General features: G+C 29.0%; 1 protein-coding gene, 2 long non-coding RNA genes and 1 pseudogene across 4 annotated transcripts; 3 read left to right on the forward strand and 1 right to left on the reverse strand.

Moving 5' to 3' along the window:
- The first annotated feature begins 25 nt into the window (after window positions 1–25).
- LOC149878988 (multivesicular body subunit 12B-like) lies at window positions 26–8014 on the forward strand. Its single transcript, XM_090071837.1, has 9 exons — window positions 26–175; window positions 823–1009; window positions 1637–1766; window positions 2001–2126; window positions 2243–2265; window positions 3996–4054; window positions 5622–5672; window positions 5768–5860; window positions 7675–8014. Exons 1-8 carry the CDS (start codon window positions 110–112, stop codon window positions 5852–5854), a joined length of 729 nt encoding a protein of 242 aa, XP_089927963.1. The 5' UTR covers window positions 26–109; the 3' UTR covers window positions 5855–5860; window positions 7675–8014.
- Window positions 8015–11164: 3150 nt separating this feature from the next.
- On the forward strand, window positions 11165–20238 carry LOC149878989 (uncharacterized). The gene is made up of 3 exons (XR_016447104.1): window positions 11165–11183; window positions 19111–19342; window positions 20080–20238. It is a non-coding gene; the product is annotated as an uncharacterized LOC149878989 (long non-coding RNA).
- A 980-nt stretch (window positions 20239–21218) lies between these two features.
- LOC149878990 (uncharacterized) lies at window positions 21219–25275 on the forward strand (annotated as a pseudogene). Its single transcript, XR_016447097.1, has 5 exons — window positions 21219–21298; window positions 21407–21479; window positions 22267–23739; window positions 23931–24143; window positions 24209–25275. The product of XR_016447097.1 is annotated as an uncharacterized LOC149878990 (transcript).
- LOC149878991 (uncharacterized) lies at window positions 21250–25365 on the reverse strand. Its single transcript, XR_016447105.1, has 2 exons — window positions 21830–25365; window positions 21250–21656 (listed from the first exon to the last, which is right to left on the reverse strand). It is a non-coding gene; the product is annotated as an uncharacterized LOC149878991 (long non-coding RNA).
- Window positions 25366–27007: the final 1642 nt, after the last annotated feature.

The raw sequence follows: 27007 nt of genomic DNA on the forward strand, positions 1-27007 counted from the left end.
TTTATTGTAATAATATTTTTAGAAACTATAATCTTCTTATATTATTCCACTCTATTTTTTTCTTTTCTACTTGTAATTTTATTTTAAGTCTTAACAAAACCAATAATTTATGGCAGAATATATAACAGATATGTTCTTACTAACTGGAAAAGATAAAGACCATGAAATCATACTTGTAAGTAATAGCATTTTCTAATGAAGAAGACTTCAGTAAATTTTTAAATACAATACAACTTCACTCACATTTGCATATTAGTCTTATCAGAAATTATCTTTTAAAGATAAAATTTCCAGAAGTTTGCTGAAAGATAAGAAAGATATTTGTTTTGGCATAAGAGCTGAACAAAAAATAACAAAACACTGTTGAAACTTTGGCTCTTTTCTTTTTGTATGGGCTTAAAAGGATACTGGGGTTGAAATATATATTATTAAAGATTATTATTAGTTCATGCAACAGTAAGTGGTTTAAAGACATTATTTGTATAGATCTAAAATGATATTTTGGATTTATTGTTTTTGTTTTTTTATTTCTTTGCAACAGTGTTTAGGTCTGTTCAAAGTTTCAAAATTTTTTGCTGCTAATTTTACAAAGTTTAAGTAGTTTAGTTAAAACTTTAGATAAAAACTTTTTTTTTTTAAAAAAAAAAAAAAAGATTATTTTAAACTAATATAAAAACTTAATCACAAACAAATACCCAATATCATTTCTAACAAACTTTTTATAAAAATTTAAAATATTACAAAAAATGTTCCAGTTGTTCAAGGCACTGTAAAAATAGATGACTGATCTTTTTTTCTTCTTCCATAATTGTCTTTTTTTAGATTGACACAACCATTCAAAGGCAAGATGCAAATCTCTTTGATAGCAGCTGGCGAAATAAAGCGAAGCGCTTCTTGGCTTTTAAGCGTAATTTAAATGATGATTATGTAGTTACTGATATTTTAGTTATACCTGAAGAGAATCCTATTCCAAATGATTATGCTAGATGTGACCTTACCAAAGATACAAGTACTTTTGAATTCATTATTCTTATGCTATTTATATACAGCCTAATTATTTATATTTAGTGTCCCTTGCATATTATTTTAAATTTATTGTATAAAATTAATGTTACTTACTGTTTGAATTACTGTATATACCAATGAATAAGTCAAGCTCTCATTTTAAACTGAAATGAGTAGTGTAGGTTTTTATAACTACTCATTCAGGTAAATTTTCCACAACTGATTATCTTTGTCTTCTTCTGTCCTTAGGAAAACTCTTAAAAATGAGAATTTTTCTTGAATTTATCAGCTTTTCTTTGAATAAATTGTTTGAGCCATCATCAAGGATTTGAAAAATAATTGTAATACCAGAAGGTATTACTGCTATATCAGTGTTGCAATCATCTTTTATGTTTTATATGTTATGCTCTTATTCAAATGAACTTTAAAAAAATCCCATTTTGGCAGATTTTTTGACAAGATAATCCTAAATCTTAACAATCAGATTTTTAAAAATGTTCCAAAAAAACATTTTTTTTTTAAAGCACTGTATTTTTTTCTTAGTAAAGTATCACCAGTACTTTTATATCAATATGCAAACATAGTGGTTTGGTATAGTGTTATGAAAGAAATTTTGAATTTTGATTTTTAGGAGAAAAAGGTCTTCGAAAACACATTCTTTGTTATAAACGAGATTCTAGGGCCTCTGTTGAAAAAGCTTTAACAGACATAAAAGTTATTGCAAAAGGAGAATCTTTACCTTCTAATTATAGTTCAGTAAGGTATCTTAAATATTATGCATTGTAAAAAAATATTATTTTGATAAAAAGGATTTGATTTAAATACTTTTTTTGGAATGCACTGAGGTTCTAAATATCAACAATAACTAAAATTCAAAAGATATCATTTCATTTTATAGTTGCAAAAACATGTTAAAAATAGAGAAAGTTCATATATCAAATGTATATTTAAATATATTCTGTAGTACAAAATTTGTTGTATTAATTTTTTTACAGTACAAACTTAAATGAAAATCAAATCATATTTAAAGTAGATGAAATCAAACGTAAGATTATACCACCATCTCTAGCTCCTCAAGCCTCACAGACCACTAGTGTACCACAGGAAAATAATACACCACTGTAAGTTGTATTAAACATGTATATTGATTATTATTATTAACATAATTAGTTCTAAATTTTCTTTTTTTTACCTACTTTTTTACTATTATTATTATTATCATTATTATCATTGTTAGATCACCAGGGAGCTTAGTAACAGGTAACCATTATTTCAACTTAATCCTTTACTTTGTAACTGAGAATTAAATTTTACTTTTTAATTTTGTTTTTTATTGATTAATAAAAGATCACTAGGGAGCTTAGTAATAGGTAACCATTATTTCAGCTTGATTCCTTTACTTTATTTAGAAGCTGAAATAATGGTTACCTATTACTAATCCCCTGGTGATGATAGTAAAAAATGCAATTAAAAAATAAAACTTGATAATCAGTAGGTAAAAAAAATTTTTTTCATTTTTAAATGTAGAATAAATTTTTGCATTGATAAAATAAACAGGCAAAAGGTTCTTAATTACAGCTTCAGTTTTAAAGCATTTTTATTTTTAGTTCAGCTGTGATAAATTTAATAAACTTAAAAGAATGAAACAATATTTTAATGAGCTTAGAGATCATGATCTGCTAGCCTGCTGGAAGAGAACCACTCTTATCCAGCAAGCTAGTTATCAAGATTTTTACCATCTACTTCTATTATCTATAATAGAAGCAAATGGCCCCTAAACATTATGGACCCTGATGGCATTTTTTTCCACCACAATAATTTTAAACAAAAAAAGTTTGTTTGACCATTTAGTAAATAAAAAAGTCAATTTCAACAAATTCTAGTATGTATATAAATATTTGTCTTTGTTTTATAATGGACCTAATTCCATTTACTGAAGTTGAAAATAAAAGATTCAAGTATTATTTTAAAAGAAATGTTCCCAACTTGTCAATACCACTATAATTTGCCTCACAACCTAAGTAGAAAAATAGAAATTAACAGATTCAACTCAGTCTGTTGGCTTAACTTAGTCTATTGACCAAACATATATATGCTAACTTAATAGACTAACTTATTAGAAATGGTCCTTTCTTAAGTTTAGTGTTTGAAAGCATCTGCCAACTTTAGCATAGTAACAATTAAAAAAAGAGTTCAAATATCATGGGGTCCAGGGGCAAGTGGAGGGAACCAACCACCAAATCCTGAAAGATGATGAAGGCTATTGAAAAAAGGAATCTGCTGTTCATAAATGTGTTAATCCAATAGGATAAAGAAGTTGTTGCATTCTAAAAAACAAATTGTGGTGAAAACCTGTGTTACTACAGAGTTTTCACATTTAGCCAAATTAAATAAAAGCTATTTTACTGTACTTGCAAGCTATATAGCATAAATTTTTAATAGAAAAAGATCAAGTTTATAACCTGATATGCTATATAGTATTTGATTTGTGCATGATTACTTAAAACTTTTATACTATATAGTTTTTTTAACAAATTAACAATGAGTTTTTTTTTACTCATAAGTTTAAATGAGGTTTTTATTCCAATTAATGATGAGTCTTTATTTAGATTATTAAGCTATGTGTAATTTGTAGTGCAAATTACACAATTAGTTTCATCATGTCAAATGACTCCTTTTGCACCCAGCTGGCTCAGCCTTATAGCCTTTAAAAGTGTTCAGCCAGCCATGTAACAAAAAACTTGCAAATTACTCTAAATTAATTTATCGGATTAAAACTAAATCTAAATGCATGAAAACTAAATCTTAATGCATGAAATAGTTATTGTATATGTAATCTAATTAGATATAAACAATTTCATGCATTTAGATTTAGTTTTTAAAAGAAGATTTTTAGACATTTAAAACTTTTTTGCTTCCAAAAAAAGTGATCTTAAAGTTTTTATCTTATATTTACTTTTATTTGTTGTTAATTATCATGCTTATTTTAGACCTTGATGGTGTTTTATTTGAAATAAATCCAAGATTCAGTACAAATTTAATAAATAATGTAAGTAAACCATTTTGAAAATTATGTAAAAGAATAAATTATTTCAATCTGATAGTTAACATCTTGAAAATAGAATATTTAAAACAAATTTAAAGAAAGTTGAATGAGAATGGAGAGTCTAAAGTTAAATAAAGCCATCTACTTAGACATTATCTTGATCATATCTCTATTTGTTATAAAGGTATTTGTAATGAATATTTAGGGGAGACCAGGGCTATTTCGCTACAATTTTAGCTTTGTGGATTTCTGGGTGAACTTTTTTGAGGATATCAAGTTGTAGTTCAAAAGAATATGAATTTGGCAAGCATGTTTAAGTTTCAAACATTAAAAAAAATAATAATTATTGTGTCCCAAAAAGGGCCTCCAAAAAAGAAAAAAATATTTGCCAACTTACCCCGGCCCAGGGTAAGTTGCCTATACTCTCAGGGTAAGTTGGCACACCATATAAAAAGAGACAAGTTTAGCAGCATTAAGCATCTATTTCAAGCGCATCTTTTTTATGAAAACTCTTGATAATTTTTATCCAAAAGTATTTTTTGACATTAACTTTTATTGCCCTTAAGTCGATCAAATAGACTTTTCTTCTATAAAAATAGCATCAACAGCATTTTTTGTAACATTTTTAGAATTTACAGGCCTGTCTACTTTTCTTTTGTAATTTGTAGGTAGTCTGTAGATCGGCAGTGTTATATAACTTAAGTGAATTTACAGACAATTTGAAAAATTGTAAGTTGGTACATGTTGTCAACTAGCCCCGCGATCATTGTGCCAACTAACCCCAAAAGCTTTTTGCTCATGAAATGGCCTATAAATTCCCAAAAACGCAAAATATTGAGAAACACAAGTTGTGACTGGTCAGAGTGAACCATCCAGCGCTTACATCTGTTCGAGTTTACTTGTAGCTAATGCTATTGCTTTTTAAAATTGAAAAAGTAATATAGTTACAAAAGTTACAAATTAGTAAAAAAACACAAAAATTGCTATAACTTCTATGCGCATTTGCTTATAGCCCTGATACTACACTGAAAGATAAATTAGTTAAGTGGGAAGGTTCCATGTGAATTTTGGAAATTTCTGGTGGATAAGTCCAAAGTTAAATGCAGTGTTTCAAACTTACCCCTGTAGCCAATTAGCCCCAGTCTCCTCTACTATAAATATATTTATATAAAACATTTATTATAAATATCTTTTTAATAAATGGAGATAATTGAAAGTAATGTCAAAGTGAACATCTTAAATATTTATTGCATGTCTTCATTATTTTAAGCAAGATGTTTTTTTGATAAAAATAAAGGTTTAATTTTTCAAAAGCAATTCTTTTTAATCAGGTGCTTAAAATTTTTTTTTTTTATTTGAATAGTTTGTAATTGTTTTCTGTTATAAAGTTTAGTAAAAAATTTGATAGCCCTTAATAAGCCCTTAAATTAGGTAATTGACACTTCTGTTAGATTAAATTTTGTTCTCCATGGAAACAGCATTGAAGTGCTGTTTTTGAGTTAATTTCCAAAATGATGGAAATATTAATTAAGTTATTTTTTTAAGTAAATTCTTTTTTAAATACTTTTAGCTCAACATTGACAATATGGATACAATTTCTGTAGAGGATATCTTGAAAAAGGTAAACTTTGTTCTCCTTTGCTTAGGCATGTTTAAACATTATTTTTAAAAAATTCTTTTAAATTTCTTGTTATTGTTTGTTTCCTTTTCATGTAGTACGATTATTCTTTTGAAAAAGAGAAAAGTGTTATCAAGTATGTGCATGATGAAAGCAAATACTCAAATTCCTTTCTACATTTTTAGCTCTTGGTATTTAATATTTTTTGTATTACACTGTACGATATACCTTTTGCTGACTAAGGTTTAAGAGCTGTTTTTAGTCCACTGATTTCAAAAATTACTACCTTTTTTATTTTAACATACTCCTATTCTATGATTATTTATAAACAATATAGTTATAAAAAAACATAACTATGATACTTATTCATGGAACTAATTTTTATTCGGCCAAATATTTGGAGTACTTCATGTCTAGATAATCTCTTTGAATACTCCAACAGTAATTTGAAATTATATTTGAAAAGTATTAATACCTCTTTTGTATAACCTTAATAATTTTCTGAAGCACTCAACTTATTAGGCCATCAAGATTTGGAGGAAATTTGACAAGATAGCTGTTGAGGAAATGAACCTTGCGCTATGTTGCATAACTTTCAAGCTCCACAAAATATTTGTAATTTTTAGCTTTTACATGTCTTAAAAAGGTTGTTTTTTTTGACATCCACAAAAGATTGCCTTGCTCTTTTACTATGTCAATCATTGAGTTTACTTAATTTGGGTCTTTTGTTTTGTTTGTGGTCCATCAAAAATACAAGTTTTTATTTTGTTATGAATCAGGTTTGGAAATATAGTGGATATGTTGAATGAAATATGCCTCCTCCTTATTAACAAATTGCATCGTTAATTCTTATTTGATATGAGAGAAAGAAACTTTTTTTCAAACAGAATTTTCTATATTATAAAGAATAAAAAAAATATTTCTCCTAGAAAATGTTCAATTAGTCAAGATTCTTTTTAAAACTTGCAGAAGCTTTACAATACCAAGCAAAAGATAAACCAGTGTCACATTCAGATACTGGATTCTACTTTTACAAAGTTGCTTTTATTAGAAAATAAAAAAGATAACAATAACTTAAAGGACTGCTCTGAACAAGATAGCGATTTAGATTTTTTTTCAAGCACAGTGCCTAAAAGTCTTTATTAGGCATTGTACTTGAAACCTATTCTCTTACTAAGTCAATCAAACTTGAATGACTAAATAAGAGATTTATACCAATCAAAAGAGTAATTAAAGCTGTTAGAAGTTAGTTACATTTTCTAAGAGATATTTTTTCTATTCTTTACAATTTTGAAAAGTTCGATACAATTCATGCTCATACAAAATAAAAACTTGATGTAATCTGAATATCAGATGCCACTTTTTAAATCTTTGGCTTTAAATTACCTTGAATCAATACTTAGACTTAAATCAGCAGAAAAAAAGTGTTAATTTTGCTGCACAGTAATTTTTTTCTCAGATTACGTTGGATAAATTGCATATCGTTAATAACATTAAATAAAGTACACAACAATGGTCACAACCCTTGTTATGTAATTTATATAAAAAATGAGAATTAATTCTAATTTTCTGCAACTAGAACTGGCTATTTCCGAAAAACAAGAAGAAGAATGTTAAAGCTTCAGAAATACATTTTTTCCTTCTCATTTCTGAAAACGAATTTTCTTTTTTAAACTTTTTATTTGAATGAGGTACATGGAGGAGTAGTAAATTTTTTTATTTGAATGAGGTACATGGAATAGTAAATTTTTTTTAAAATCTAAAGATTAAATTCTTTGGGTAACAAAAGTTAAAATTGAAAAAAAATACTATAATAAAAAAAATATATATATTTTTTAATAGTGCTTTTAGGTTGATGAGTTTTTAGTTACAATTTTGCTTATAAAAAAATGGAAAAGAATCATTTTAAATATTGCTCAGAAGATATTCTAACAAATGATTAAAGTAAACTTATCTTTTTTTCGTTTTGGTGGTTCACACTAATTCTTTTTATCATAATTTTTAGGTAGTCTTCTTGCCAAAGAATCAAAGTATCTTACTAGAGACAACTGAATTTTCAAGAAATTTGTTTAAAGAAATTTTCAAAACTTTTTTAATTTTGCGGCTATACTTATATTGTAGGATCTCTTAATTTCATTTTAAACATTCTGACAGTTTTTTAATAAAAATGATGTAATTGTAAAATGAGTTTAAAGGTATATAAAGTGGTGTAAAAAGCTTTTTGTTGCTTTCAGAAGATAAAATGTCGAAAAGTTGAACTTTTTTAATCATTTATTTGAGAAGTATTTTTTTTTTAATCTATTTGTGTTTAAAGGAGTTGTTAAAGAATAAAGACAAATTTAAGAGTTATTGTTCTTATTAAACTTACAGAACTGAAATTAAATGCAGTCTAAGAAATTTGATTGGTATTTCTTTTGGAAACATGGATGTATTTTAAAAAGAAATGTAGAAATACAAGGCCAAATACAAGGATGAGCTGGCAAAAATAATGTCAGATGTAAATATATCCCACCCATTTATATAGCTGTGATTGGACATGCTAAGAAAAAATTGTTTAAAGTTTGCCCAGTTAAATGTCCAGTTTTTTTTTTGGTACAATCAATGTTACAAAATAACTTCAATGGTTAATAATATTTTTTTATAATTCTTACTATCGCCAATTTAATTTGTGATTGCCATAGTAAAAACAGGTTAGTATTTTCTAGTTAATAATATTCAAAAAAACAATTTAAAAATATATTTACATTTTTTAACTACTTTTACAGTATAAGTTGTTTAAAGTCAAAAAAGCAAACATCACTACAATAATTTACAGCTGTGTGACAATTTAACACCTCATAAATAAAACTTTGGACAAAATTTAAAAACTAATATTTTAAGAACTAATAAGTTTTATTATTTAATATTTCAGCTGTTAATATGTTAGTACACGTAGTTTATAAATATATTAAAATAATTATTTCAAATACCATATTTAGTAATATTATAAAGTTTTTTTAAAAGATGTTTTATTTGAGTAAGGAAAATTTCTTTATTCATCTTTGAATAACAATATCTAATTCTTGCTTCAAGCTCTTCCAAATTATCAGCTCTCCAATTATTCTTGTACACTAGCCGTTTTAAATCACCCCAAAAGTTTTCAGTTGGTCTTGCTTCTGGAACGTTAGCTGTGTTTATAACTTTGGGTACAACTTTGATTTTTTTCAATTTTAAAAAGTTGATGACCAACTTTACGTAATGTGATCGAGCTAGATCAGGCTAGAAGATAAACTTATTGTCTTTTTTACAAATTCTGATACTAGAGGAAGTAAAGTTTTTTCTAGTATCTCTTTATAAGTGTACTGGTTGATTGCCTGCTTACTGTGATGAATATAAAGAGGGCTTATTCCACGGGGGCTGATGCAACAAGAAACTAAGAGCTTGTCCTCGTACTTTTTACGCAAATTGTATCTTACTTGGTCAGAACATTGAGAAGGATCAGCGGCTTAAAACCTATCATTACCAGCTAATGTGCTATCGTTTAAGGTAAAATAGCTTTCATCATCCATAACAAAATCCAAGTTTTTATAATTTTCGTACAATTTACGACATTTAGGATGCATAGCTTTCTTCTGCTGATGGCTACGATCTGGACGATTTGTTTTTTTGAAAGTTCGAATGTTAGTCATTGTTTTTAATACTTAGGAATTTCGAGTTTGACTACAGTTAAAAACTTGAGCTAATTTCTTTTGGGAGCATCCTGACTTATTTTCAAAAAATGCATCAATCTTTGGAATATTTTCTTTAGTAGCTACCTTAGCGATTCGACCACTTCCAACTTTTCTTTTTAGAGATCCATTCTCCAATTTTACGATTTTATCGTAAGCAGTTGATCTGGGTAAACCCCATTCCATAAACTGCTTAGCAACAAACGCTTTGCCTTTTTCTCGATTTTTTTGGAAAAAAATTGCCATAATTTTTCCGAGGTCCTTTACTTTAACCATTTTATTTTCAATATTTAAATAATATCTTTAACTTAATTAAATTAAATTTAAATAGATTATAAAAACCTCTTTCAAATAAGTATAAAGGTTTTTTGCATGCATGAAATAAATTACATAATAAATGCAATTAAAATTTGTCCGAAATTTTATTTATATGGTGTTATTATAACCACTTTATAAAATTAACTAAATTTAAATAGTCTTGTTTTTTGATTTAAAAGCCTTAAATATCTTTTTGTCACAAAGTAACTGATAAAATATTTTATGTTGTTTGCGACCCTACCTTACCTGGTAACCATTTTCTTCCTACTAATATGGAAGTTGTGCATTTTACGTTGAAGTTTTTAAAAAGTTTTCTAAATCTATAATTTAATTAACTTCTTAAATCAGGTAAAATATTCAGTCAATTTTTTTTCTAAATGTAAACCAATTTATAAAATGTGTGCATCTTAAATGATCAGCATTAGGTCTAATAAAAGCGTTCTTTATTTGTAGATATGGGCAAGTAAAAAGATTTATTAACACAAAAAATTATTAAAATTATATCTCTGCTAACCAAGATTAGTTATTCTCAATGAGATTTTGCTAAAAAATGTTATGTTTTCTAAGGTATCTAATCAAAATATTAAGAAAAAATCAGACAATGTGGAGGACTTAACATCGAAAAGAATAAGATTCTAATTCTAAAAGTTATGAATAACTGTTAAAACCTCATAGTTTTCAATAGTTTTTTTAGAAAAATCTTTGGGTGGCTGAATTATATTGTATGTAGTGTGTTGAAAAATATACGTACTTAACTTTTACAGCATGATTTTATTAGCCATTTGTGATACTAAATATTGTTTTACAATGGGGCTTATGGAAGGGATAATGATGCTGCCGCTTTAAATGCAATACGTTTGGTAGAGCATTTAATAAGGGAAATTTTCATTTACCAGAAATGTCTGAAATCGATCCTAAAGTTCCATCAGTCCTTATTGGAGATGATATATTTGCACTTAAACCATGGATAATGAAGCCATACCCAAGTAAAAACCTTACTGTTCAGCAAAGAGTTTTTAATTATCGTCTATTGTGAGGAGGGAAAATGATAAAATTGTAAACATTATCTTTAACTTATACCCGACTCATGCATATAACATTCGAACAAAGAAAAGAGTGAGTCAACCAACAAAAAAGTACGCACGGAGACTTATTGAATTTGTTATATGAATAAACGAAACAGCGAAAAGAAGAGTAAAAAGTAACGACAACCAAGAAAAGACGTACGCACGGAAACTTATTCAGCCTGTCGTATAAATAAATGATGAATAAGTAGCAAAACCGTAAACAACCGAAAACTATAAAAAGTTCAAATAAGAAGAGAGAATTGGTTAAGGTAGAGTAAGAGAAAGAGAAGAAGATTTTATGAGAAAAGAGTTTTAAGAGATTTAAAAAGAGGAATTTATGAGAAAAGGATTTTTAAAGATTTAAAGAGAATTTTATGAGAAGTATTTATGAAGATTTTAAAGAAAACTTATGAGAAGAATTGGTAAGAAAAGATATTGAGTAACTTTAAATAAGCGTTATTATCTGTATTGATTTATTGATATTTGCATGAGTTGATATTAAGAGAATATATATCGATGAGAATATTTGAGAATACTTATTAAGAAAAATAGTTAAGAGAAGAAGAACCAGTAGTAGGTACTTTTGTTTGCATTTCAATTATTAATATTATTGCTATTATTACAAGGCGATACTTATTACAGGCCTTCCCGTCGCGAATCCGTATTTTTGACTGGGGGCGGACAATGTAGGTATGTGCGTATCCATCCAATTACGGTATTGCGTTAAAAAAGTTAGTCGTTAAAAAAGTTAACAAATAGTTCTGCGCATGCGTAACGCATGCGCAGTACGGTCAAATGAGCGTTCGTTAGGGAATGAAATTAGACGTTAAAAAAGTTGCATTCACTGATCTCAAAATATAGGGTAAAGTGACCAAATCCGAGCCAGTGACCAAATTTCAGCCACATTTTAAATTTAATATTTCTGTCTTGGTTTCTGCTTTATGTTTGTAAATCCGAATTTTTTGAGACTGGTATGAACTCAGCCAATAAAAAACCAACATTATTTTAGTTGGCGGGTGTTTATAATAGAAGTATTATAATAACAAATACTTATCTCAAAAAAGTACTAGTTTAGATTTAAAAGATTATGTAAGCATCCAGTTTGAAGCTTATAAACATTAAATATTTATTACTTAACGAAATGGTAATTATTTTAAACTATAAATATATTTCTTAAAAAGACAATTTTAGTTTTATAATTATGCTGAATCATTTCTATAGATTGTATTTCTGAATTAAATGCACCTGGTAGAAAGACCTAAATCCGGCCAGGTTTTATACCTTATTCCGGCCAAGACCGAAATTAGGTTCACGAGTGTCTAAAAGTTACTCATACTTGTAAGATATTTATATTATTAGATTTTGTTCTTTTAATATAACTACTTTATGTTATATTTATATCCTAAAAGTTATCAATCTTAAATATATGGACTTATTTAGTTAAATATTTATGTAATATTTTTCAAATATGAGGACGAAGACTTAAAAATAAACAAAAGTCTAAATAATTGAATATATATTGTTTCATGTAGATTATTGCTGATGAATTAAATTATATGAGAAAATAATCTTTAATTGAAAGTTTTGATAATTTATAATATAAAGTTTTCATTTTAGAATGGCTGATAATAAAAAAAAATTTCATAATAAGAAACAATGTCTTCCAACTCGAGGTAAATATTTGAAATATAAAGAGGAAGTGTTACTTGAAGCTATAAACAGTGTTATTACTTCACCTAAAATGTCCGTTAGAGCTGCTGCTAAATTTTTTAAAGTACCCCGAGCAACTTTGCAGAGCAGGATAAAAGGAAAAATTGAGATTGGTGCAAAAGCAGGAAGAAAAAGTTTAATACCACTTGATCTTGAAAAAAAGTTACTTGATTTTGCAGACAACAGAGCTAGGATGGGCATTGGTTTTGGTAAAGAGCAATTCATGGTATATGCTGGCAAGCTTGCCAGAAAATATGGATATTCTTTTAAGAATGGAAAACCATCTAATAAATGGTGGAGACTACTAAACAACCGACATTACAAAAAAGTAACTCTTCGACAACCAGAATCAACAGCATCAGTTCGTCATCAATGTATGAATCCGATAAAGGTGGCAAATTATTTTACTGCACTTAAAGAAGTCATTAAAGACTGTCAGCCTGAAGTAATATGGAACATGGATGAGACAGGGCTGCAGCTAGACTTTAAGGCACACAAAATTGTTGCCGCAAAAGGTACTAAATATTTACATATGAGAACCAGTGGAAATCGAGAAATGATTACTTTAATTGTTTGTGTGAATGCAGCAGGAAGAGCCTTACCACCTCATGTGATTCCAAAAGGGAAAACAGTAAAACCCCTTTAAAGTTTTCAAGTTCTAGATGCCCCTGAAGGAACCAACTGGAGTCCAAGTGAATCTGGTTGGACTAAACAAGGGATTGCAAAACTATGGTTTGAGCTTACATTTTTAAAAAACATTGGACCACAATGTCCACAAGTTTTAATTTTGGATGGCCATGATTCCCACAATTTCGTGGAGTTAATAGATATGGCCATACAAAACCAAATTGAAATTGTTGAATTACCTGCTCATATACAAGCAATTGGCTTCAACCTTGCGATCGAACTGTATTTAAGCCATTCAAAGTTTCATATAATAAAGCAGCCCAGGATATGATGTCTAATCACCCAGGGGTTATAATAAACCAGGCCAATTTCACAGGACTTTTAACCAAGGCCTGGAATAAAAGTATGACAAAAGCCAATATTGAATCTGGCTTTAAATCATGTGGAATCTTTCCATATAATCCTTCAGTTATTCCAGCTGAAGCTTACTTGCCAAACTATGTGTATTCTGAAGACAGGTTAGTGACTAATCTCTTTGATTAAATTAAAACAATTGATAATACAACAACAGTTGAGCAGATTAATCAAACAACAGACAGCACAAAAATACTTTTACCGGATATTGAGTTGGAACAACATATAATTACCAACCCAAGATTTGCTATAGCAAATGATCATGACTATTTAGCTGAACCAATAACCGTAGTAGAATTTCCAGAACATAGAAGTGGTGGTTTAGTGGAACTAAGTATGAAAACTGTAAAACTAAAAGCTGCAAGTAATAAAGCTGCATTTACTAGTAAGTTTCAAGACAGCTTTAGGATGATGTCTGACTCTGAAATTGAACAGCCTATTGATCAGTATGAAATTGATTTTACAGTTTCAACTCCTTTAACTTCTGATTTTGTAAAAACTCGATCTTTTGCCCCAAATTTCCCTTTTAAAAATTCATCTTATCCAGGAGATAATGGTATTTTGCCATATTTAGATGCAAATTTTACAAAAAGCAAAAAAGCTAAGTATGCAGACAAGTTTTTTGTGCTTACTTCTAAGGAAGCATATGAGTCACAATTAAAGCAGGTACAAAAAAAAGCTCAAAATGAAACGGAAAAAGAAATGCGTAAATTGAAAAGACTACAAAACTTAAAAATAAAGGAAGCAAAGATATTGTCAAAAGATAATCCTAGAAAAAAACCTTCGCTATAAAAATGAACCAATAAAAGTATAAAAAAACAATGTGTAATTTGATTATGTTGTTATGAATTTTTGTTCTTATTGCTTAAAAAAGTCTTTTATATAGTTCACTGAATTCTTTTTTTTTTTTAACATAAATATTATATTCTATGCAAATCTTTTAAAACAGTAGGTCAGATTATTACATTGACTTAAATTATCCTGATTTACACATAATAGGTTCTTATTTAAAATATTAAACCTAGTTTTATGTTTGGTTTTTATTTGCATTTAAAAAAAAATTTCCTTTTATTTGTTACCAACATGTAAACGTTTTTTTTTTTCTTGCCCTTGGACAAGGTGGTGCAACTCATCTCCTGAAAACATATTTTTTTACAAGTTAAGGCATCCTTACTAAGTTTAGGCAAGTTTATTTATTGATTAATGCTTAGTATTAAGTTAAGCAATCATTTTCTAATTGATGTTTAAGAACATGTTCATTTTAAATTTAACCTAAATAAACTTTAAGTAAATCCAATTTTGCTTAAACTGTTTTACTTATTGTTTATCTGTCAACCGGCTAATTTGTGGATTTAAAAAAGTTATTGATACAATATTTAGTAATACAATTAATTTTTAAATATTTTAAATGCCAACCCATAAAAGTATTGGTAAAAAGCTTGTCTTTGATATTGGCTGTAATTAGGTTCATTCCGCATAGGCCTGACTGAAATTTGGTCATAGTGGCTGTATTTTGGTCTAATTTATATACTTTTTGTTATCGTTGTTTTTTCAAACAATTTTCATTTACAATAAATGCTGTAATTATATCCTAAATGCTGAAAGATTTATCTTTCTAGAAATGCATAGTTTTCATATAGACCTTCTTGTTAATATGTCTGTAGAAACTATTTTGTAAAGATGCGGCTGGAATTTGGTCACTTTACCCTAACTGGATAGCGTATTCAATTGTCTTTTTAAAAAAAAATTGAAGCCAAGATTGGCCTCCCAAGATGGCGGCGATCGGAGCTCTTAGCGGTGACAGACTTACACTTTATAAGGCTTTTTACAAAAATATGAAAGAAAATAATTAAACAGTTTTGAAAGAAAAACTAGACTATGAAATAAAGTTTTAAAAATTTTAAAGAAATGAAATGATATCTAAAAAAAATCAGACAATTAAAGAAATTATTTATATGTTAAGGTACAAAATATTCGATATACTTTTTAAGTGCAATTTACGATTAAATAATATTTATGCATAATTTATGTACCTTTTAGTTCTTAGTTACCCAATGCAGTGTGCTAGAAGGTTGATAACATAACTGTATGGTAAGCGGCAGTGGTGTCTACTTTCAATTTTGAAAAATGTTATATTTTCAATTTTTGTAGCAAGATACCAGATATGTACATGCTGCATGAACTATTAGCTGAGTGCTGTGAGTACACACAACTCAGGGGTTCCTTCTAGGATTATTTTATACATAAATGTAATTAATGGATATAGTATTTAATAAGAACTTTAAATACAAAATATTATCTTACTTACATATTATTCTTTGTAACATTCCAGCTCTCAATGATTGAGTCAATTGTTTTTGAGTTGTTATTCAAAACGACTTATAAAGGGAACTTTTTGATAACATTTATTTTGTATGTTATCAAACATCAGCATTATGTATCTTATCAAAAAATGTATGATACATAAATTTACAATAAACTATCTGCATAAAATGTCAGAATGCATTAGTACTTTCTTATCATTTCAAACAAACCAGTTTTTTAAAATTCAAAGACAGAGGTTTAATTAAACCAACCAAAAGTGTTGTTATCATATGCGAAGAAAATGAAAGATGTTTCCATAGGTTGCTTGCCTCAATAAATGGCAACCTTCCAAATGAAATAGGAATTCAAAATGCCATTTCTAGTGTTGTTTTGAGATCAGTTGATTACTCAAAACTATTTAATGAACAAACTTCTCATATGTTTGATTCAGTTATAACTAATAACCATTTATTTGCACTGATTAAACTTATTTCAGAAAACTATGCAAAAATATATCTTTATCACCTGGGTAAAAAACAAACTGCCAAAACAACTGGAAAAAAGCTTAGGAAGTAACAAACAAAACTTATCCTATTCAAAAACCAATCAAAAATATTTTTATGATATGATATGATATATATATATATATATATATATATATATATATATATATATATATATATATATATATATATATATATATATATATATATATATATATATATATATATATATATATATAATAACTCTAGAAAGAACCTCTGAGTTGTGTGTAGTCACAGCGCTCAGCTAATAGTTCATGCAGCATTTATAATTTTTTAGTGCCTATCTGATGAACTAATGCCTAAAAAACATTTTATCTTAAAAATTAAATCAGCTGCCTACCATGCTGTTGTGTTATTAACCTTCTAGCACACAGCATTGGGTAGTTAAGAACTAAAAGGTACATAAATTATATAACAAATGCTAACTATTTGAAACTTGAGATTTCTGCACAAGCAAACAAATACTTTTTCTTTACTTTTATTAAACAAACTAAATTAAGCAAATTAAAATTAAAATTTGTACTTAGTTTTACTGAGAATTTTTATTTTATTACATCTATTCTAAAAAACGAAAAACAGAAAGTTAATATAGAGCAACTTATTGTAAGAATATGTTTTGTTAAATAAAAAAATATTTATATTTGAAATTTATGTAAATATGTAATATTCCGTTATTTTTATGAATAAAATCTTATGTTAAACAAAAAAACTAGATTTTTATTAGAAAATTATATATTTATCAATATTTGAGCTTAAGATATAAACCTTGATTATCATCAGTTTCTTAATTTTCATATCACCGTTCCTTAATTCCGCCGCCATCTTGGGAGGCCAAAACTGGCTTCAAAAAATTTTTTAGTATACGCTATCCAGTTCACTGATCTCTATAATAACTGGGGTCACTACCAGGGCTGTGGAGTCGGTAAGCTGCTGTTCCGACTCCGACTCCGACTCCGACTCCTTGATTTTATCATGGACCGACTCCGACTCCCGACTCCGACTCCTTCATAAGTAACCAATTTCTAACAACAAATAGTTGTTTGTTTTACTACAGTTATTTGTTCGTAACAGCAAATAACTGTAGTAAAATGTTAACATCGGCTATTTCATCACTATGATACAAATAATCCAACCACTTAGTGCTTTAAACAATATTTATAAGAAAACAATTTCTGAACAAACAACTTTTCTGAACTCTGGTTATGCAATAAACTCTTATGCAGTCGCTAATAACATTATGAATTTGTCAAAATCATGTTTGAAATATTGTCAGTTGGACAATATTTCAAACATGAAAGAACTTGTTCTTCTTTAAGTTCATATTCTTTAAGAATATTTTCTACTGAGACCTGGAGAAATTCGCTGGTGTGATTAGTTTTGGCGTCTTTTACTGCCAATGTCTTGGTAACTGCTTCATTTTTTTCAAAAAAGAATTAAACATTGATTGCAAAATAGTTCACTCTGTTAAGAAACACAAAGCGTCCCTTGAGACATTCATTAAGTTTTTCTTTTTGTTTAACAGCTTCTTCAATCACTAATTTTCTAATATTCTCTCTCTCCAGAGAAACAAAGCTATTTGAATACTTACAGTCTTTCTGTTTGTGGAGCAACTCTTTGGTGCTTGGTGGTGGCACGCCTAGCTTTCTACTAAGAATATGTAGCACAGTGCCAGACAATTTAAGTCGGGAGTTAGGGGATCACGAAGTTATATAGTTTAACGGAAGCTAGAGGAGAGCGCAAGGGAGGTGATATATGATTGTCAGTGATAAGCAGCAAAATACCCTATTGCTTATCACTTATATTACTTACAACTATAAAATCCTTATGAAAATTATGAAACTTTGAAAGATTTTTTTTAAACCGGAGTCGGAGTCGGTACAATTTTTCCGACTCCGACTCCGACTCCAGCCAAAATGAGCTCCGACTCCAACTCCGACTCCACGACTCCGACTCCGACTCCACAGCCCTGGTCACTACTATGAAACTCATTCCGATCGGAACTGAAAAAATCGTAAACCCGATGAATTTCTTCGGATTTGACAAAATTGGCGTAAACCCGATAATCCCTAATTGCCTCTACTATAAACATTTTTTTTCGTATCGTAAAAACTTTCCGACGAAAATATTAGCGGATTCATGAAAACCAAAAAGATATTATCTAATTAATCCATTGTTTTTTTACATTTTGTTTTGTTTATATTATGGACAGTTGTGCAAACTTTCAACTAAATGCCACAAGAAAAACAAGTTTCAAAAAAGAAATGAAAGTAAACCCAATATCCTTATCTTAAATATATATCATACTTATTTCCAATTATGAATCTTTCTGTGCAACTACCACAGTCCTACGTTCATATGTTTTAGGATTTTTAAGACGTTCTTTATCAATTTACAAGGCCAGCTAATCAATGTTTTATTAAACGATTAAAACCATTAAATAGTTATAAGTAATTTTTTCACTGTAATTTTCCTATGTTATAGACATACCACAAAGGCAATAATTATATGTCATAGAACTTCCAATAAAAAAAAAAAATTTTCTAACGCATAACAAAGACAGACACACAGCCACAATTAAACAGTAATTTTAAAGTAGTGAAACTATTATGTCATGTTAAATAATTTTCATCACATTACTTCAAAGTTGTTCTTTATTGTTATTGTTGCCTGTTTATGTTGACCCTATACATAATACTATTCTCACACATAGTTCATTATATTTAATGTGCTTTAATGTTTCTTATCCAAGGGGACAGAAAAAAGATGCCTACATAGCTCGAGTGTCATTGAGTTTGTCACAAAAATTTGGCAGACTGGATTAAACAATTCAAAGATGTTTTAATGAGAAGATTTGGTGAAAAGTCACAGATGGCTCAAAAACACCAAAGGTTACCAATCTTGAAAAAAACCTGGGCATCTGAGGCTATCTATTCTAAAGCAGTTGCAAATGGACTCCCCATTCCAAACATCTACTACCTAAGGCATGTAATAATTTCTTACATTTCCCAAAGTATTCTAAACCTAGTTTAAAATTAGATTACCAAGTTTTATTCACATTAGATGTTAGTTTGGTTTGTTAGAAGCAGGATCCATTTTGACCAGACAAAATGTATTGGTCCTGAATGCAACCTATTATAAACCCTTAAAAGGAAGCCTTCGCCACTTCTACTACTCTATAAATAACAATAAATACCTTTTATAAGCATCAAAAAACATCCTAAAAGTTGTTCTAGCAAACTAAAATTGAACAATTCGATTCCATTTATTAAAATTTTTTTTTAGGAGAAATTAAAGTAATAATCAAGCTTGCTCTGACCAATCGAACAAATTTATTTGTTGTCTCATGAAAAGTTTAGTTCTCTTTTTAATCATTTAGTGTAAGTTTTGTAGGAGAGAGAAAGTCAGTGGTTATCATATCCTTGATAATCTTACTTTATAAAAAGTATTGCTTTAGTATCACCTGTCTATGTTGACCCCTAGATGCCATTTACACATTTTGTAAGTTGGAAATTTTGTGTCATTTTTACTAAAATAAAAATTGCCAGGCATCAGTTTTAGTTACCGGACAATATTTTAATGTAGTAAAAGTGACCTATTGGCCAAGGTGTATATGGTTCCTAGACGGTGCAAAATACTGCAACAATGCAATATCATAGTATAGGATGTAATCAATGTTGTAAAATGTTACAAACTTAAATTGTATTATTTAACTATGTAGGACTTCTGGGACAACATCAAACAAGTGACTACAAAGAAGGTGACAGATTCTAACAAAAGTAGTATGGGGAGTCAAAAGCTAATACCACTGGATGAGATTGTTTTTGACATTAGACTCAAATAGTTCTATAGAATATAGACAACTATTCTAGAATTAAATTCTGAGTTTTTATATTCAAATTCAGTGTGTTCTACTGCAATATTAAGAAATCTAGATAAAAGTATTTGTAATTGGCAAAGCAGTTTCTTTCATAATTAGTGACACTAACCTTAATAGTCTCTATTTTTGCGAATAATGTTTAATGATTAACTTGGTATTTGATATTTGTGGAGAAGTTTATATGAAAATAGAGTTTGGTCTGAAAAAAGTAAGAAATTTATTCGTGCCCAAATTCATATTTTTAATTTCTTACCCACTGTTGATTATCTGTTGTCGAGGTAGACAGTGAAAAATGAAATGTGGAACTTATTATTCTAATTTTGTCAATGAGAAGTGTTAGAGATTGAGTTTGATTTTTGTTTTTGTTTTCAAAACAAGAAACTGTTAAAAAAAAAAAAAGCTAGCTCAAATTATCGGATTTACGATTTCCGCTACACAGAGATCGCGTAAACTTTGATTGGGTTTTTACGCTGAAATTAGCGGAAATTCCGAAAAAATATGTTTATAGTAACAATCCGCTCATTTCAGCGGGTTTCAGATGAAATGGTCGTGAATTCCGATCGGAATGAGTTTTATAGTAGTGACCCCTGGATAGCGCATCTCTAATATCAAAATTCACGCCAAAATCGCCATATTGGAAAGCCCCAGAACAATGAAATCTGATATGTGCGATAAAGCGATAAGCCGAAAAACAGAACTTAAGAGCCATTGTCTGACTATATTCACAAAAACTATTGATATACCAAAATTGTTTATATAATAGTCGATATATATTGTTGGTATCTCTAAAAAAATTAAAACATGTTATCTTTGTTAAATTTTAGGAATTCAAAAAAATCAACAATTGACCCCGGTCAACAAAGTCACCCCGGCGACCAAAGTTACCCCGGTTGACGGTACCATTTTGAATACTTTAACGGGCAATTTTGCGCATGATTTTGCGCATGCGCAGATTTCACTTTTAATAAACTTTTTTAACGACTAACTTTTTTAACGCAACAACGGCACCGATTTTGTAATCAAAATCTGCGACCATTTTATTGTACTTGGCGTATGTGTTGTAAGAATGCATTTTGTCGTGTTGTTTTTTAGAATTTCATATCAACATATTTATTTTTTAAAAAGTAGAATAGTTAAACTTCATTTTTGTGTTTGTATTTTTTTTCAGTTACCACTGCTATTATTGAATTAACTGTTCTGAAAAACTTCGTCGTAGTTCAGATATAAAATTGATATCGAAGGTATGTTGAGTCTTTTTTTAAATGTATTGGGCCAAGTTTAAAAACTAATTTTTTATGTGCATGCGAAATTTCATTGAAAAATATTATGTAGCAGACACCTAATTTTTTGTAGCAGAATAGGTACCTTAGCTTAACATTTTTCGCAATATAATGGGGGATTGAGGGGGGGGGGCGGCCCTTACAACGATTTTCTAACAAAATGAAATAGAACATTATTATAGCCAATTTCTTTAAAAACAAAAACGAATATCATCATAATAGCTAAATAATTTGAAAAAAGTATCTATATGATGCACCTCTGATTTGCTCATAACAATCTCTATGCATTATATTATCATAATTATTATAACTAAAATATATTTTATTGTTATTGTTTAATGTTGTTAAATAATACTGCACTATTTAATAATGATATGCTATCATTCAATAGTTTAATTTTATATTTTAGTTTGTTGATAATTTATGATAAATTTTTTATGATGATTATGAGTGAATGAGGTATGGGATGGTGTGCATTATATGATGCATCAAATGGTCATTTTTTTTAAAAAAAAATTTAGCATGCAAATAATATTTATGTTATAATAAAGTTGCTCATAATTGTTATCAAATAATAATTATGTGCACTTTTGTCATCTTATAAAGCAATTTATGTGTTTTTGTCTAAAACAGAAATAATTAAGTGATTTTTGTTTTTGAAAAAAAAAGAAATTAAAGTAAACATTATTCTCTTTAAAATGAATAAAATTTTATTCATTTTAAAAATAGTTATACTTGACATTTTAAGGTATCATGGGACCCAAAAAGAATATGCACGTGTTTCGTGGTGCAGCAAAAAAATATCTAGCATCAAACTTCACTTTGCCTTCACAAATAGACATAGACTGTAGAAATGGACATATACTGTTTATATTCATTAGCAATAATGAATCACAAAAAGCCACTATTGAACAAGTCAATAACCTTTATGGCTTCAAGATTTGTAGAAGTCATATTAAACTTCTTGTTAAAGAATCAAAAAAATGGGCATGCAATTTTTTAAGAGATTCTAAACGTTTTGTTGACTTTTGTAATAAGCTTTTCTTTTGTCAAATGACAGTATTGCCAGCAGCACAGTCATTACAGTCAACCTCAAAATTAAGTAACACTATTTCATCTTTGTCAGTTAACTCATCTCCTAAACATATTAGTGTTTTATCTTCATCTGATTCAAGACCATCATTATCCAGGTTAAGAGCTGACCAGTTAAAAGTGTTAAAGAAAAAAGCTAAGGTAAGGGAAAGATTTAAACATCTTAATGAGAGCATCGCTCGCAAAGACAAGACAATTAAAAGTTTAAGGAATAAATTAAAACTCCAACATTTTAACTTACAGTTAAAAAAGCTTCAAGTTGCAAATTTTCGTTTAAGAAAACAGCTAGAATTTCCCCAAACAAAGCTGTCTAATGAAGAAACCATCTTACGTCAACAAATTACTGAAAAGAATGCAGAGATTTCTGCCCTTTAGAATGACATGCTTAAGTTACAGGAGAAGATAGAACAAATGCAGCAAAAAGTACAAAACACCAAGTATAAAAATGTCTTCTCATCCAATATTAGGGCTGTAATCTATGACATGTTGGCATGTCAAGTTCCTACTCACTGTGTGCCACAACTTCTTCATAAAGTTGGAGAACACACTGGATATATATTTAGTGAAATTCCACATCGCACAACTGTGGAGCAGATGATGCGTGGGCTAGGTGTTATTTCAGAACTCCAGACTGCTGAGATAGCATTCTCAACAAAAAATTTGACACTTGGTTTTGATGCTACAACCCAGGAGGGGGTTCATGTAAATGTTGTGCACTTAACAACTAAATCTTTATGTATGGTTGTAGCCATTGATCAACTTGCTGGAGGTACAGCTTATGACTATATTAGTCATATTGCAAAGTCTGTGGATAATCTTGCTAAGATGTATAGTGACTTTTACCAGAAGCAATATACTGATGTACGAAGCACTATTATTAACCACATAGCTAACATAATGAGTGACAGAGTGGCAGTGAATCATGCAACGATAACAAAGTTAAACATTTTTTGGCAGAAATCATTAAATGAACTGAACTGTCACCTTCACCCCTTAGACACAATCACCACTGCTTGCAAGTCATCACTTAAAGCCTTGGAAACTTCAAAAGGCAAGCTTTTTGGTAGAGATTGCTTTGCTGCAAACGTTGTTGTTCAGCTCAATAAACTCTGTTACAAGGACAGTAAAGGTAAATAAATAAATAAAGGTAAAGGTAAATAAACTATTTATCATATTATTACTCTAATATTGTTTTGCTGATAAAATTATGATTTTGAATAATATTCTGAACATAAAAAGTTTGTTGATTAGCATACTTGTTTCAAATTTACAAACAAGTTCTTTGCATTGCACACTTGCTGATATTTTTTTTTTTTTAAGGTGATCCAAAAAGCTTTGTTAACTTTTTGGACAAACATGGCCTGCCCAGAGGATCAATACCACGCAATAGAGGAAATAGACTGCACATCCTTTTTCATACATGTGGAGTTTTGATCCATCACTTCCACAAACTTCAAAGTTTTCTGTTTTCTGGAGTATTTTTGTGTGGAGGACTAAGAAATTGTTTGTTCCAAGACTTCACATCTAAAACAGGTTAGATTTTATGGTGTAATAATGACCTTATCATATACTTTATGACATATTATATTTAATTTAAGGTATCCATGAGATGTGTGCCCTAGCATTAATTGGAAAGCTACTAACTGGTCCTTGGATGAAAAAGTTCTACGTTGCATCAGGTCATGGACTTGACTACTTGTCTGGCATTCAAGTTGTCAAAGATGTTCGCAATGCACTTGTTGAAAGCAGCACAATGGCCCTTTCCCTTATTCACAGAAAAACAGACTTTTTTGGCGGTGATCTCAATGATCCAGTTTTTAATTCAATGATTAACTTTTGCCCAAGGACTGAAGAAATGAGATGCGCATTAGCCAGCTGCCTAAATGCTATCATTAGTGTTATTGACCGTCAGTATGAGTGACAGTTCAACATGACCTCAACTGATCAATTGAAGTCCCAAACACTATTGGCACGACCTCATAACATTGACTCTGAAGAACTTGTAGGTATGTTTAGCGCTGCAAAACAGAAAGCTTGTAATGCCACTCTTTGTTTCTTGTCATCAAAAATTCGCACATGCAAAAATAGGACAACTGATTTCCTTTCTAAAAAACCAACTGATGTACGAAATAAATTGATAGCTTGGTCCATCTCCTCAGCCCGAAAAAAGCGGTTAGCAAACATACAATGCCATGAAGAAATGAAGGTGGAGTTGATTAAACGCATGGCGAAAGTGATTAAAATTAAGGAGGACAAAGAAAGAAGAAAAGTAGAAAAAGTATTAAAATCTTGCATGCCTCAGCAGATAAAGCAACTGTTTCCTGATTTGGAAAGTAATGCGGCTGCAGATATTGAAGACATTCTCAATGGTACTGCTGTTGGAAGAAATATATGCCACATGTGGCATGATGCTGACACTAACAGCCAAGACATATACTATGGCAGACTTCTTAGCATTAAAAAAAGAACAGTGCCATATATAACGTTTCTTATTGGAAACCAAATGAGAATGAGGATGATGATGGTGTTGAGTACGATATGACTAAATATCAACTCTCTGCATACATCATAAGCGGTGATATGGTGATATCATAAACAAATTGTGATTGAATTGATAATAGTATGCTAAGTTTTATTATAAAAAGTAAAATGGTTTATATGCTTGTGTTAATAGATATCATTTACAGATAATAGGTAAGTCAAATTGTTAGAAATATTTTTGCAATTGTAATTATTGTATATATTATGCTCCTCCTAGCATTTTTATTTTTTTTTTGTAAGGTTATGAAATAATATATATTTCTCTCATTATTTGTACATATCAGATCTTATTTCAGGAAGTGGGGTAGTTATTGACATCCAATATTTGCTTGGATGCTGATGCATTAACTAAACAAGATACTGGTGTTTAGTAATTTTAATAAATCAGTATAACTTGATCATAGACTAGCCATCCTCTAATGGCTAGTCTATGAACAGATCTATACTTTTTCATTATCATTTTTATATATCACATCTTATTTATTTCAGGTATTATTGTGAGGATTTGTCAAAGCAAACATTAAGAGATCCACTTACTTCTATCGATGTTTAAATGGTAAAATGTGTTACACATCAGGAGTTAAGTTATTTTGATTTATTTTTACCCTAGGGCATACCAGATATAATTTATTTTGTTTATTATTGCAAGGTTTTATCAGAGCATGCTGAAAGTTAGACTTTTGCTTCTGTGGATATTGATACCTTCAGAAGACAAGAACCTACATTTTCTATCTATGATGTCAATGCTGTTTGGTAAATAGAAAAGATGCGTCTTGTTCGGATTAGGCAGTCACAATCATCACGAAAAAGGCTATTTTCATAGCCACAATTCTGTTAAAAACATTACTAAGCAAATGAGTTTTTTTTTGTTTAACTATTTACATTTATTGAAGTGTTCAATTTCTTGGGGGAGGGGGAGTAGTTATCGAAATAAATCGATTACTACTTTTATAAAAGTGCTATCCGAAAACAGGATCACGAAAAATAGGTATAACTTATAAAACCATGAATCTTTAAGTTCGCTTTTGACTTTCTAGCTGGGTATATAAATACACACTATACACAGCATAAAATAATATATAGTAATGGAATACGCCTTTAATTATATTCACAGTATTCATTACATATTAAAATATTACATAATATAAGTATAATAAGGTATTATATTATAATTACTTAGAGCCTAATATAATATTATAATTACATAGAGGTTATTATTACGCTTGCATCCGCGATATTTATCATGTTAATTTATAAGACTCTATTATCAATTTTTAATTCATTATAAAAAATATTTTATTACTTTAATCAATATGATAAATTAATTAAAATACTAAAAAATTTTTCAACATAACTTTTTTTATTAAAGCGTTAAGTTGAATGAAAACTTAACGGAAGCAAAATATTGCGCAAATAAACAATAGTTCGATTACAAAACTGCCGTTAGCCGAACATGAAATTTTTATGTTGGTCGCAGTTTTCTTAAGCAATCCTTCTTATGAAATTTTGTTACTTAAATGTGCATAACTTTTTGTAGAATTATTCCTTTTTTATGAGGTTTTCACCATTGTAATACTTAATTAAAGCTCTTTCCAATGATATATAATAATCAAATATATAAATATTTTAAAATTTTTACGCACATACCTACTATATGCGTTAAATATTGTTATTGAAATGTTTGATGGTTTAACAGCGCACCTTACCATAGCACTGTGGGACAAAAGTATACAAATTTTGCCCAAAAATATTTGTGATATTATTTTTTTTTGTTTATGCCTGTAAATGTCATTACAAAAACCCCATATTGGTTTTCATCAAAAATTGCGGTGATTGGAGATTGGGAGCAACAAAAA

Source organism: Hydra viridissima, unplaced genomic scaffold (genome assembly GCF_058129835.1).
Source record: "Hydra viridissima isolate aposymbiotic clone 2 unplaced genomic scaffold, HvirCarnegie_v1 scaffold_14, whole genome shotgun sequence".
In the NCBI taxonomy this organism is placed as follows: Eukaryota; Metazoa; Cnidaria; class Hydrozoa; order Anthoathecata; family Hydridae; genus Hydra; species Hydra viridissima.